The sequence below is a fragment of the Nothobranchius furzeri genome, chromosome 15, assembly GCF_043380555.1.
Source record: "Nothobranchius furzeri strain GRZ-AD chromosome 15, NfurGRZ-RIMD1, whole genome shotgun sequence".
NCBI lineage: Eukaryota > Metazoa > Chordata > Actinopteri > Cyprinodontiformes > Nothobranchiidae > Nothobranchius > Nothobranchius furzeri.
Window position 1 is genome coordinate 45,663,520 of NC_091755.1, and position 13,956 is coordinate 45,677,475.

A 13,956-nucleotide genomic window follows, 5' to 3' on the forward strand; every position below is an offset into this window, starting at 1 on the left:
CAAGATGGGAATGATTTGTGACGTTCACACAGGCTGAGTGGAGTCTCCCTTTAAGGCTTCGGCACACCTGCTGAGAGAGCGCCAGCGGCTACGCCCGCCCCGTCGAGGGTCCGGAGACCCCGGCGGAACTTCGGAGACGCACATCAACAGCAGCCATGAGATTCATTACCCACAACCTGGCCAGGTTCTGCTGGAGATGTAAAAGCAGACTCCTGAACCCTCCTCCTGGGTTTCCGGACACGAAACCAAAACATAAACAAAGATCAGAGAAAGGCCGAATGCACCGACAAGACTCCGCGGTCCTTCAGAATCCAGGCAAGCCGAGTGAGCTTCAGCTGTCACAATTTAAACTTCATGCGTCTGCAGCAGCGGCGGCGGCAGCAGCAGCAGGAGCGGCAGCAGCAGCAGCAGCAGCAGGAGCGACAGCAGCAGCAGCAGCAGCAGCAGCAGCAGGAGCGGCAGCAGCAGCAGGAACGGCTGCAGCAGCAGCAGCAGCAGGAGCGGCAGCAGCAGCAGCAGCGGCTGCAGCAGCGGCGGCGGCAGCAGCAGAGTCGACGCCCTCACAAAACAAAGGATATGATGATTACAGGCGGGAATACACGTCAGCAGGCACGCGGGACGAGCCCGGCCCAACATCAGGAGGCAAACGGAACCTCAGAGTCCGACCACGGTGAAGTCCAAAGCTGCAGGACGGAATCAGGAAGTGGAAGAAACCGAGAGGGGAACGGTGGCGCTGAGGTTGTAGGTGGAGTTTGGTGACGACGGGGGTGAAGCTAAAGGGCTGTAAACGGGCCGCGTGGAGAGGGACGGAGACGGGGACGGAGGAGCCGCTGTGGTCGGAGAGTCCGAGCTCACCTCGTCTCCTTCCTCCGAGTCCCAAACCTCACTCTGCAGATAGTCGGCGAACAGGGCCTTGGCCCGCTGCAGAACCCTGCCGAGGTTGTGGCGGCGCACCAGGCGGTCGAAGTGCATGGCGATCTCGTTGTAGTCCAGGTTGTTCTTGATGATGTGGTCCCGGTGCTCCAGCAGGATGGACAAGCACAGGAACAGCATGAAGGGGTTTCCCTTCCCGAACTCCTGAGGAGGAGGTAGAGAGCAGGGTTTGATGCTGGTGGTCTCCGCCTTCAGGGAGCCGGGCGTGCTGGCGGCGGCGCTGGGGGACCTGGGGCCCGGAGAAGACAACCTGCTGCCTCCGAAGGACAGGACGGGAGAGGACAGCAGGGACCTGCTGGGACCGTGAGAGGGGGAGGTTTTCACAGGAGGACAGCTGGTCTCTGCGGTGCTCAGCACCGGGACCGGAGAAGTCCACACTTTAGGGACAGTCTTTGACGAGGCCTCGCCTCCGCTGGCCGGAGATGTGGGATCGGGAGGAGAGTCGGGAGAAACTCCTGGCCAGCCGGAGTTTGAAACTGAAGATGAAGGAGAGACGGAATGTCCGTTTTTCCAGGCTGGAAGTCCACCGGGGAAGAGGGAGCGTGACGGTGCTGGAGAGGGACCGTTTGGACAGTTTGTAATGAGAGGCGTCTGTTCTCCTGGGTCGTCCTCGCTGTCCACGGTGGACTGGCGCCTTGGCTTGTCCCTCGCCGTGTCAGCGTCCTCCATGTCCATGCTGTCTTCACTCCGAGCGGTGTAGTATTTAAACTCTCCAAAGCTGGGTTGTCTCTGGCAGCAGCGACGCCGGGATTCCGACTCCTCCGCGGTTTCTGGAGCGTCGTTTTCCCTCCCAGCGTCTCCGGCTCGCGCCTCCTTCTCTTCAGCGAGGATTCTGCGCACCTCCGGCTCTCCTCTGGAAGGCCTCAGCATGTGCCGCCGACGCTGCTTCTCCTTTTGTCCCTCATCATCTCTATGGACATTTTCCAGGGTCCCCCCTCTAAAGGCCGTTTGTTCGGCCTCCACCAGCGGTCCCAGGAGCTCCACTTCCGTTTCAGGAGGATCCGGGGGCAGGGAGCTCCAGGTCACCTCCAGCATCCGCAGAGCATCGTCGAACGCAAACTCTCGCTTCAGCTCCAGGAGAAGCCAGCGGTAGCAGAAGAAGAGGTCGTCGGCTCCTCGGGACACCAGGTAGGTGTAGAATTCCGGATCCGAGTACTGCAGGAGAAGCTTCAGGTGCTGGAACTTGACGGACATGAGCTGCCCGTCTGGTCGGAAGTTTCCCTCCACGCGTTTCATGATGCCGCAGAAGCAGATGAAGGCATGTGCCTCGTTGTCCATGACTGCTAGGATGGGAGAGGCGATGTCACTCATGCCCTGGCAGTAGGAGATCTGGAAAACATCCCAGAATTCCACAAGTCCGTTAGACACCGGGACAAAGACAGCTCATGAAAAATGTTTTACAGATCCGACCTGAAGCCGAAAGTTCTACAAAGACTCATCGTCTGTCTGAACTCCAGAACGTTCTGGAATGTTTGGGAATATTTGGGAATTGTGAATAAAAAGCAGCAGTAAAGAAGTTTGAACACCTGGTGGTGAAGCAGCAGGACGCCTGATGATCAGCGTCTCTTTAGGGACGAGGTCATGTGATGGACTCACCTGAGGGTGCGTGATGGCGAACGCGGTGAGCAGGTCGGTGAGGGCGGTCAGGTGTGGACTGTCCTCTGAGCCGGCGTAGTACGAGTGAGCTCGATCCGTCCTCAGGACGTCCTTCAGAACGTTTCCACGGATGAACTCCAGCTCCTCGTGGCTGACCCGGGCCGTCCACTCCCTCTTCAGCTGCTCGTACTCCCTCGTCTTCCTCTTCATGTAGTCCATCCTCTCCTGCCCGCTCAGTCCGTCGGGATAGACGTTCAGGAGGTAGCGCCACACCACCTGACGGAGACAAACACTCTGTTTCTGGTTCAGTCACACCGTAACGGAATGAAATGACTGTTTTCCACCTAAAAGTCACCCCCCCAATGTGACCAATCTGTGAAATGAAAATATTAATTACTTTATTATAATCCTATAGAATATAATAAGTAATATGACTTTAAATGTTTCCACTAGGACTGATCTCACGTAGCGTTGAGAGACGACACATTACTTTCACTGATCCAATCAGAATCTGCCAGATCTGACGGAGGCGGGGTTTTGGTGGTGCTTGGTAAATCTGTCATCTTTTCATTCGACCGTAAACCAAAACATCCGAAGTATAAAACTATGCCCACGCCATCTTTAACGCCAGTTCAACACGTTCTAGAGAAGTTGTCGGAGTGGCCAATCCGTAACTTTCCTCTTCAGCCGAAAGAACCAACGACAAGCTGGATAAACCTGTTGCTGTTCCAACTGCTGCAACGGTTCCTTTCAGAATAAAAGCTGAACCATCACGACCCAGGTTTGGGTCTCACTAGATGCCAACAAAACTGTCGTGACCCGGAAGTATCTCAAGACTGGTCTGGTCGGCAACCGCTGCTTTTCTACCGGCTTCAGGTCCACAAGGTCAAGCTGGACCTCGACATTCCTGATCTAACGGGGACTTCCGAAAGGGTACGTAGAGCGACAGGATGGCGTCTCAATGTGTGTTTATGAATCTCCAAACCAAAGCTTAGCGTGAAGACATCACCTTCACTTCCATCAGAACTAATCGTTCCTCCGGATTTGCTGGTTCTGAACAACATTCCACATCACACCATTCTCCATCTCATCCACCTTAGTTACACCATACATCTAGTGTTTAAGTTAGTCTAGTTTTGATTTGTTTAGTAATAAATCTTTAAACTTTTAAACTTGACTCTCTTCTGTTGTCTCTGAGTGAATATGAAGCTGTTACATAATCCCTGCAATAAAAAGTTCCAGTCTTCTGGTTAAAAGTACCCAAAGATCCATAAGGTTGATTTCATATTTCCTATGGAATCTCATCTCTCATGGTTACAACGCATTTCTGTCATTTACACCAACGAGTGAATTAGAAACGTTTTTCTTGTTCATCGATTTGACGTCTGCTGGACTCAGCCGGCGAACATCTAAAGTTCTGACTGAAGTCCTGAACGAGGAGAGCTGTTGGGCGTTTTGGGCTCTCGTGGACCAAACCCACTAGGAGACCTCGGCACCTCCAGAACGACGAGCGAAGGAGACGTTCTGCCCTCTGAATCTGGACGTTCTAGCCTAAACCACCTCCAGGAGCCCGTAGAACCGAGCGTTAGCGGAACAGGAGCAGAAACCTTTCGTAGCGACGGCTCCACGCCACCGTGGTAGATCCTCAGCCGTAGTTCTTCCGGCCGGGTCAGCTGGCCCTGTCCGTTCAGGTAGCTGTGGAACTCCGAGTCGCTCAGCGGAGGTTTGAAAGGTCTGATCTCCTCCCCATAGGACCAGGTGAAGGCCTGCTGGACTCGAGACAGGGTCCGACCCACCTGTAAACAGGTACGGACGACCCGTTTGACGTGACAGAAACTTATTTTGGATGAGAAGGTGTCTGAAGTTGGACTTCAAGTGAAGTTTAAAGAAAAGCATTCTGATTTTTATGCACCCACCACCCACCCACCCACTACTGGTGACCTGCTGACCTGGGACAGTAAGGACTGGGTGAAGGGGAGAGCTGCAGAAGCCAACGTCCTGGTCCTCTCAGTAAGCAGCTCAGAGCCAATCACGTCTTTGGGACTGATGATGTCCCAGTCCTCCATGACTGGACCTGCAGGTAAAAAGAAAAGGATGAAGTTCTATTCCCTCCCCTCGTGCTTTTGGACAACTCTGGGTCCTTACTGTCCTCTGAAGGCTTCACGTCCATCTTCAGCTGCAGGAACGGTTTAGCTGCGCTCATAAACGCCACGTCCAGATCCCAGTCCGACAGCAGAGACAGGTGCGTCTCCACTCCGCTCCGATCCCGGGACAAGTAGCTGATGCTGAAGTTCCGCTTCCTGGTTTGATTCAGCAAACAGACAAAAGGTTTATCCACAAGCCCTCGGCAGCGTGTTGGGATGGAAGTCACCTCCTACCCGTTCAGGTCGAAGGCTCGGATCAGGATGTGCTGCAGAACCTCCAGAGACGTGATCTGAGGATCCACAGCAAAGGAGCGAAACTCGACAGGAAGAGCGCCGTCACATTTCTGGAAGGAATCAGATCAGTGGAACATCTGGGTGAGACCGGGACAGGCTTTGGAGAACAAAGCTGGGTCTGAACGCCGCTGATGAGAACGCAGACATTAACCACCGTGGGACCATGTTTATGAGTAAACAACAGATGTTTTATCTGTAACTGCAGCTTGGTGATGGGAGCTTGCATTAATGAACCCTTTCTCCATTCAGCTCAAACAAGAGCAGCTGTAGCCGAACCTGATGTGTGTTCAGCCCTGGAGGTCAAAGGTCGAAGCTAAGAGACGTTAACCACAAGTAAATAAATAAATAAACAAATAAACGTTTTGACTAAATAAAACCTTCAGAACATCAGGAGGAACTTCTAAGATAAAGTAATGACGTCAGGATGGAGGCTGAAATAAAATTCCTCTCGTGGCTCTTCCTCTCCAGGTAACATTTGACGTCACACGGAGCAGCGAGGTGACGTCAGCCCGCAGCTTCGGCGAACTGCTCCGAGTTGGACAATAATCACAAAGAACGACAGAAATGGGAATCGATCAGAACGAGCTGAGACTCGGAGATGATCGATCAGCTCCTGCTGCTGTCACCGCCGCAGGTTTCAGAGCCACAACAAACAAACAAACAAACGACCGACACACACACACACACGGCCTGGGTTCCCCACAGACTCACTCCTTCTTCTCCCATAAGCAGATAATTGTGTTTCTGTCCGAGTTTATTGTTTTCTCCGCGTGTGTCTGACAGAAATAAACACAAGACCGAACCGGGACAACGGCGTCGTTAGCCGCCAGCGGCGCGCGGTTAACATCCTACCTTGACTTTGACACGAACCACCCCCCGCTCCTCCTCGCCTGCCATCCTAAAGACTCCGTCTGGAAACAGAAACGTTTCTAGGAAAACAGTTTCCGTTCACACCGACATGGTCACCGTGACATGGTGGAGCTAGCGCCGACAGAGCTCCACTGGTCCGGGATCTTCTTCTGTTTTCGTTCTTTACAGGAAGTTTTCAGTAGAAACACCGCCACCTGGTGGTCGAACCCCGAAACCGTCACTTCCGAACGCATTCAGGATAAATGGGAAATCTTAACTTCACAACAATCAGCCAAACTCTGATCAGTGTTTTAGTTGTTTCTGTTAGCCCCGAACAATCGTAACCGATCCATCACCGATCCAAACTCTTCAGTAACAAAACGAATGCATTTCAACGCACATCATGGGCTTTATTCTGGTTGGAGGGAAACATATCCAAACATGTCCACGCATAGTGACTTTGCCCTTAACTGGAACACGGGTTAGTATGTAAAGGCAAATAAAGTATTCTTTATCACGGACTTTTAGACACAAAAGTAGAAAAAACATGGTACAGGAAAGAAAAAAGGAAATGAGCTAGATACGCTCGTTTCAACTCAGTCTGCAGCCGGGACCTTCTCCGGCGACGCGACTGGCTGAACCAATCCCATCCGAGCCAAACTCTGGAAAGCTCTGAAGAGCCTCACAGCAAATCCCGACTAAACATTAAAATGCGACAGAAAAAGCATTTTAACATATTCTGGTAACGTATCTAACAGTTTGGTTACAGTGAAAACAAAGGATTCACAAAAAAATTAACAAGCGTAACAAGTATGGTCAATCAAGTTATATATTTTCCCTTCCTGAAAAATAAACAGCTTAACCCCTTCTCTGGTACGGGTTATTTGTTTAAATTAAACGCATTTTAATTGTCTTTCTAATTTCCCAGTTTTTACGAATGCAACACTTGGTCATAAGACTGACTTTTTTGGTGCATGGTGGTAGATGTAGTTTGAGTGACTGACCCTTTCTGGTGTTTCTAACTACGCTCAAATTACCAGAAGACTTCATTTCCCAGAACCACTTGCGCTCTATTCGCTGATGACTTCCACCCTAAACAGAAGACTGTCAGAAATAAAAGGATTTTCGGCGCTGTTGGAGGTCTGATTTAATTAAGTAGATTTAGACGTTTTGTGACAACATTTATTGATTATTATTGCTGTAAAAAGGCTTCTAATGAAACCGAGGCTAGCCGTAGAAGTAGCAGCGTTGATAATTGGAAGCTAGTTCGTTGCTAACAGAAGATGGGAGCTGCGTTTGTGTCTAACTGACACAAATTCTGCAAACTGATGTTTAAAAACGCGTTTCCATCACCGGGCTTGGTGCGTTGATCCCCACGGTGTGTTTTAGAGAAGCTTCAGCGATGGAGGAAGTTGACAAGATTCTGATTCACGCGCTCAGACAAGTCGGCACGTAAGTGTTCACGTTAGATTAGCTTAAAGTTCAGCTTTACGAGCATAGACGTGAGGGTAATGTTCGATGTCCCGCAGGCTGCTGAGTGAAGAGATCGACAGCGTGAAACAGTTCAGCAGTGAGCTGATCGTGGAGGCGGTGGTCAGATGTATCCGGGTGATCGATCCGGGCCTGGGGGGCGCCCTGCCCACCTCGCTGCCTCCCGGCATGTCGGCCCGCTTCCGGGTGGGCATGAGCCTGGCGCAGGCCTGTCAGGTGGGTGTCTCAGGGGGACAGTCCGACATGGTCCTGTGTCCTCCTCTCATCACTGCTAGACTCCCCCATCACCACAGCTGATGCCTGTGAAAAACGACCCAATCCGAGCTATGAGAAGAAGACAAACACGTGGGAATGTTGAGACTCCACATGTTTTAAATCCTATAGTGGAGATTTTGAGCACTGACGTGTTCCTAAATGCTTTACCGAGCTCTGCTGCTCACCTGTTGGTTTCCAGGATGTCGGCTTTAAAGGAGAGATCGGCTACCAGACCTTCCTGTACAGCCACGAGTCCGAGATCCGCTCACTGCTCATGTTCCTGGTGGAGAAGCTTCCCAGAGAGAGCGCCGAGGCTTCGGATCAGCCCACAGGTACAAACATCCACACGGCGTCACCTGGTTAGGAAAATCCGGCTGGCTTTTATGTGTGGGACCATTTCTGTTCACGATGATCACCGTTTTTAACTCTGATTTGGGTTTTTAAGGAACAAACTTGGATATTATCTACAGATCCGAGTCTGAACACATCAGAGCAAACCGAAACCCCCAAATTTACAGCTTTACTTTGAACCGGCAGAAAAATAGTTTTATTATGAATATATTAGTTTAAAGGTTGGAGCCAGGATCCCTCCAGCTGGGAGATGATGTGATTGATGAGCTCCAGCAACTGGGAGGAGCTCAGGGTGAAACAGCTCCTCATCAAAAGGAGTCAGCTGAGGAGCTTCAGGGGCCTGATCGGGATGCCTCCCGGTCACCTCCCTCTGGGAGGAGACCCAGAACTCCCGGGGGGATTATTTATCCTCTCTGGCCTGGGAATACCTTCGGATTCCTCAGAAGGAGCCGGAGAGGACGGTATTGGCTTCTCCACGGTTCGAGCATGGATGAATGGATGAAAAAAGACCCAGACTCAGAAAAACCACCGACATGGGCCGAGTTATCGGAAACAAACAGAAACAAACTGTTTAACTTTGGTTTATTTCTTTTTTGGGACTCATTAAAACGTTTTTCACCCTGAAGGGAAATCCGCCGTCCTCCAGAGATCCATCGCTGCCGCCATCCGAAGCCAGCTGGCCATTTCCTGGGTCCCTCCCAACTGCAGGCTGCCTCTCCACTGTGAAGCACAGGTGAGCGGTGCGGTCTAACGTCTGGAACGTGCACGTGGGCCGAGGCTGCCCTTCTTAACCCGCTGAGTGAGTGCTCTGTTCTGTTCAGAATCGGGGAGCGTTGCACAGCCTCCGCGTCCAGCCGCTCAGCGTTCCGCACGGCGCCAAAGGCTTCGACAGGAAGCATCTGAAAGGTGCGTCGCCGGCTGCAGCGGCGCGGCTCACTGAGCCGTTCTGCTTTCACCTGTAAACCCAAACCTCTGATGCCTCGTTAGACGTTAGATATTTTATTTAGAGGTAATGTTGTTCTGTCTTTTATTTGCTGTTTTAGTTTATTTGTTTTTTTATTCAAAACTCTTTGGAGGAATGCACCGATTCTGGTTTCAGGAGCCGATGCCGATCATCGTACGGCTCAGACCTGCCGGTTCTGATTTATTAGTAATTATAAAATACTTTTTTCTTCTTTCTGATGCCAAATAAAATGATGAAATAAAAATAATGGAATCAGGCTGGATTAGAGGTGCGCCAGGATGGGGAAGCTCTGGCCTCCGGGCCGTACGCGGCCCTCGGCGCGCTTTTATTTGGTCCGCTACACAAATTCAAACTAAAAACTAAAAGAATTAGTCGTTGCATCACGTTGTTTACACGTGGAGTCCCTCAGAGGACTTTCCACAAACCGATGTGTCCTCTGAGAAATCCAGCGAGTGTTGTCTGTGCTTTCAGAGGCGATGGACTACCGCAGGGACGTCCTTCCTCCCGTCACCGCCCAGATCTCCAGTCGCGCCTCTCTGGTGGCGTCCATTTTGGAGCAACACACGACGGAGCTTAGTGCCGCTCAGGAGTGGGACAACGAGTGGAAGAGTCAGGGACTTCTGTCCCGCCTCACACCACAGGCAATCCAACTCATTCCGTACCGATCCGAACTCCGGATCTGGATTTTCCTTCCCAGCAGCCCGACTCTCCTGTAGTGGTTCTGCATCAGCAGGCCTTCGGGCTTTCTGAAGGTTTCCTTTGGAAGACGCTTGGCTCTTCCCTCGGTTGTGGGAACGTCTGGCTGCTGGGAGGAAAAGGGGAAGAACGGACAGGAACTTTAGGCAGAACTTTTCCTGTGAGTTTCCGTTCTGAATCCCAGAAGCAGCTCTGATCAGAAACCTGTAGCTGTGTAAGTCCGAGTCCGTGTTGGACTGTGGGTTGGTGCTGGTGCGATGAGGAGGGACGTGATTCGCTGATGATGAAGGTGTTTTTATGACTCGTGTGACAGGAGTACCGCTCCAGGAAGTTGGCGCGGCTGCATAAACGCATCGAGGAGCAGCTGCGCTCCGCCACCGCGCCACCTCCCGACGGTGCCTTTGGGGTTTCCCGCTCCACCTCGGAGCTTTCGGAGCTGCTGCAGACCTTCAGAGGCTCCGCCCCCTCCAACGACATCCTGAGCAAGGGCACCCACTTCACCCACACTCAGAAGTTCAGCTTCACTCTGGTCAGGAAGTGCTTAGAGACGGATTCCTCTGCAAGAGGCGCTTGATGGTAACGTGTGTTTGTTCTCCAGGAAACCACGGCGATTGCAACGAGCCCCGTCCTCGCCGGGCGTCAGACGGAGGGCGACGTTCAGCTCCGACAGCAGGAGGAGATCGCCGCTCTCCAGCAACAGTTCCAGCAGCTCTGCAGCGACGTCGACCAGCTAGCAGCAGAAATGAAACGCGCGGGCGTCACTAACGCGCAGGTACGACACTTCCTGTTCCCGCTGAGTCCCCAGAACTCTGTTTCTGCTCGCTTTCCTGAAGTTTTCCTGCAGGAAGGAAGAGAAACGCTGAGATAACCTGAGTGTTTGTCCTGCAGGTGCTGGATGAGCTGAAGCAGAGGGAGCTGGGGAATGTGGAGCTGGAGGAGAAGCTTCAGGTGAAGAGGAGAACGATCAGCCTGCTGCCGGACGCAGACGGCAACCTGCTGAAGCTCCAGGTAGGACGGGCGTCCGATAGGACTCCAGCAACCTCCGCCAGGCTCTCCGGGTCACTTCCTGTTCCTCCTTGCAGACCCAGGTGGAGTCCAGCGCCCAGCGGGTGGTGAACCTGGCGTCCCAGTGGGAGAAGCACCGCGCTCCTCTCATTGACGAGCATCGCAGACTAAAGGAGATCTGCAGCAACAAAGATGTCCGTAAGATCTGATCATGCTGACCCGATCCGGTTCAGGTCGGTTCTCGTTAACGCGTCTCTCGTTTTTACAGCTGGAGTCGTCTAGAAAACTTTCTGAGATCAAGTCTCTGCACGAAAAAATCCGCGTTTCCACCGAGGAGGCGAAGAAGAAGGAAGAGTCGTACAAACAGCTGGTGACCGAACGTTTTTGTGTCTACAGAACGTAACAAATACCCGCCGTCCTCAGCTGCCTGAACAGCCTCTGTTCAGAGAAACGGAGTCTACGTCCATCAGGACTGACGAGCTAACGGCTAGTCTGAGCTGCTGTCCTTATACCATATTTAAGATGTTCCCTGGCCCTGAGGGCCCAGTAGGCCTACGTGTAGCTGCTGATCATCACGCCAGCGTCTCGGGATTAACCGCGCTCCGCTGCTAACTCCGTCCCGTTTGTCCTCCGTAGGTCACGGAGTTGGAAAGTCTTCCCAAGGACGTGTCTCGGTCGGCATACACTCAGAGGATCCTGGAGATCGTCGGCAACATCAAGAAACAGAAGGAGGAAATCACAAAGGTGTGATCATCAATAGCGCCTCTTAGAAGGAAGTGGGCGGGTTGGATTGGGACCGGCAGATCTGCGCTAACGTCGCGGCTTTCCTTGCAGATTTTGTCGGACACCAAGGAGCTGCAGAAGGAGATCAACAGCCTGACGGGGAAACTGGACCGGACCTTCGCCGTGACCGACGAGCTGGTGTTTAAGGTAACCAGGAGATAAACCTCCGATCCTGTTAGAGCTCCAGCTGAATGACTGAGAAGCACCGATATGAAAATCTGTGCATCCTTGGTGAGTTATGATCTTTAGCTTCTCTCTTTCTGTCTGAATTCATCTTTTTTTTAATTTGTTTTCTTGCAGGACGCCAAAAAAGATGAATCCGTCCGTAAATCCTACAAATACCTGGCTGCCTTGCATGAGGTACGCCATGGAGTTGGTTTGCAGCCATGGAACAGTTACTGGTTTTGCTGGTTACCATGGTAACCAGCTAGCGTACTGTGAAAACCGTATTGTGTGACCAGGAAGCTGCTGATTGGACCTGGCGTCTGTCGGCTCGCCTGCATCCGTTTACAGCTAACGCAGCGCTAGCTAACATCCCCCACCGAAGTGTTTTTATCCATCTTATGGACCGGTGGCTGTTTTTGTTTCAAGAGCAAGTCACCCCCTACCAGAGTATTGCTCCACTCCCACTTCCTGTTTGAAAAACGCAACAATTGATGTTGCCTAGCAGACCGAGAGGGCGGAGCCGCTAACAGTTACACACATTGTGACATCATATGGTACCAGCTGACGTTCTAGGATACCTCTTAGCCAATAGCGATGGCAGATTTAAATTCAAATGCAGAGTTTTTACCTGACAACGGCACAACACTGACAGTTTTAGGCAGAAAATTAAAATTTTAACTAAAATGCACTAAAGTGCAAAACTGTTGACGACACGTGTCTGCAGCACAATTAGACACACATTAATGTAGTTGATCAGAAAATAAAGTTGATTTGGGGGTGACTTGCTCTTTAAAGAGTCCTGACCAAACTGAGACCCTTTCACAATAAAAGCCTCGAGCAAAATAACTTTTGAATGTTGTTGAACTAACAACACAACAGACTTGATGCTGGGAGTGTTTGGTCCTGCAGACCGTAAGAAGCTGTTATTCCAGCTGCTACATGTTGAACTTGGAAAGAGAAAGGAAATCTGGGATTGAGGGAAAATGATGAAAACTACCAGTAATAAATGATAATGACCCGTTTAGATGGCGGGAAGACCTGCAGTTGTTATCGTTTCAGTAACATAACCGTACAAATTTCCTCACAGCCGTGTTTTGTTGTGGTCTGCAGAACTGCAACCAGCTGATCCAGACCATCGAGGACACGGGAACAATCCTGAGAGAGATCCGAGATCTGGAGGAGCAGGTAGAACTTCCTGGCTGGATTCCCAGCTGTGGGACTTTGTGTAAATGTTTATTTAAAACCGACGTTTGTTCACCCGTCGTCCGCAGATTGAGACAGAGAACAGCAACAAGAGCGTGTCGAACCTGCAGCGGATTCTGGACGACTACAAGGCCATCCGGCAGGAGAACGCCGCGCTCGCTGCGAAAATCAGAGAAGGCTGAAGTCTCCGGCCCAAGGGAAACCCGGAGGCTGCGGTCTGAGGGAGACGGAAGCAGCGCTCCGTCCTGCAGAGACCGTGGCTCGTCACCATGGAAACCAGCTGAATTTTGGGAAGCGATGCTGACGTCCTCACGCGTGTCCTGGACGGGTCAGATGGACCACGCACTGGTTTGATTATGTGAAAGGGAGCTCTGGACACTAGGTGGCGCTGTCTGCACACATTTTCAAAGGCTGTTTAAAATCCGCTCTTTAATGAGTTATCGTTTCGTTTTCTGATTCTCTTGGTTATGTTTGAAGTGAAGCTGTTGAACGAACGGCGTTTGAATGTAGATCCGTGAACTTTGGTCCCGATCCATCAGCAGAGTATTGTTGTGTACGTGGTACCAGCGTAAATAAAGATGCCTTACACGCTTCAGGCTGTTGTTTCATCATCCTGAAGACCGCGTCACGAACCCTAGCAACCCGTTTCTGGTGTCTAGCAACATCAAGTCATTTAAAACGGTATTTTTATGAAGTTAAACTCTAAAGAAGACTGGGACAGTCGAGATGAAACCATGTTTCCATGTTTTTGCCACAGTTCTGTGCTTTAAACTGTTGAGTGACAGAAAACATCAACTTTGTATTAAGATTTTAACAATCTGATTCTTGAGAGAATAAAATCAAATATTTCAGGCGTTTTATGATGTTTTAAGACTTTCTGTGTAAAAGTTATACATGCAGACTCCTCTGAACAGCCTCTGTTTAGAGAAATGGCTTAACTGCTTTGGGACTGATAGGCTAATGGCCAGTCTGAGCACAGCCAGAACCCGAGGTGAGTGGCTGCCATCCAAAGCCTGGAGCACAGCGGAGGCGGCTGCACCTGCGTCGGCACCGTCATTTTCAATAGAAGCCGTTATAGTTAACGAGTGGGCACATGGGCCGCGCCGCGTCCCAGAAGCGCCGCACCGAAGATGGGAGCCAGTTCTATCTGGCTGTTTACGACATTGTTGAGTACTTTAACACAGACATGACGACGCGGAACGGCTTTACGGCACAAGCCCAGCCGCA

At 51.3% G+C, this 13,956-nt stretch overlaps 2 protein-coding genes across 2 annotated transcripts; one reads left to right on the forward strand and one right to left on the reverse strand.

The window, feature by feature from the left end:
- Nucleotides 1-472: 472 nt before the first annotated feature.
- Nucleotides 473-6,000, reverse strand: tbc1d25 (TBC1 domain family, member 25). The gene is made up of 7 exons (XM_015968639.3): nucleotides 5,820-6,000; nucleotides 4,908-5,017; nucleotides 4,675-4,829; nucleotides 4,479-4,603; nucleotides 4,137-4,325; nucleotides 2,530-2,805; nucleotides 473-2,262 (listed from the first exon to the last, which is right to left on the reverse strand). Exons 1-7 carry the CDS (start codon nucleotides 5,862-5,864, stop codon nucleotides 697-699), a joined length of 2,466 nt encoding a protein of 821 aa, XP_015824125.3. The 5' UTR covers nucleotides 5,865-6,000; the 3' UTR covers nucleotides 473-696.
- Nucleotides 6,001-6,992: 992 nt separating this feature from the next.
- ccdc22 (coiled-coil domain containing 22) lies at nucleotides 6,993-13,589 on the forward strand. The gene is made up of 16 exons (XM_015968640.3): nucleotides 6,993-7,268; nucleotides 7,346-7,523; nucleotides 7,762-7,894; nucleotides 8,540-8,646; nucleotides 8,735-8,819; nucleotides 9,349-9,518; nucleotides 9,887-10,102; nucleotides 10,172-10,345; nucleotides 10,462-10,581; nucleotides 10,656-10,772; nucleotides 10,847-10,948; nucleotides 11,215-11,322; nucleotides 11,413-11,508; nucleotides 11,662-11,721; nucleotides 12,637-12,711; nucleotides 12,798-13,589. The coding sequence occupies exons 1-16, from the start codon at nucleotides 7,219-7,221 to the stop codon at nucleotides 12,909-12,911; spliced, it is 1,905 nt and encodes a 634-aa protein (XP_015824126.1). The 5' UTR covers nucleotides 6,993-7,218; the 3' UTR covers nucleotides 12,912-13,589.
- Nucleotides 13,590-13,956: the final 367 nt, after the last annotated feature.

Bases quoted from the DNA above. Each gene is read 5' to 3' on its own strand.
- tbc1d25 (XM_015968639.3), bottom strand. From the start codon at position 5,864: ATGGCAGGCGAGGAGGAGCGGGGGGTGGTTCGTGTCAAAGTCAAG. The intron at 4,830-4,907 runs GTAGGAGGTGAC...GAATCAAACCAG, and splicing joins CGAGCCTTCGACCTGAACGG to GAAGCGGAACTTCAGCATCA. The intron at 2,806-4,136 runs GTTTCTGCTCCT...TGTCTCCGTCAG, and splicing joins TGGAGCCGTCGCTACGAAAG to GTGGTGTGGCGCTACCTCCT.
- ccdc22 (XM_015968640.3), top strand. From the start codon at position 7,219: ATGGAGGAAGTTGACAAGATTCTGATTCACGCGCTCAGACAAGTCGGC. The intron at 11,323-11,412 runs GTGTGATCATCA...CTTTCCTTGCAG, and splicing joins AGAAGGAGGAAATCACAAAG to ATTTTGTCGGACACCAAGGA. The intron at 11,509-11,661 runs GTAACCAGGAGA...GTTTTCTTGCAG, and splicing joins CCGACGAGCTGGTGTTTAAG to GACGCCAAAAAAGATGAATC.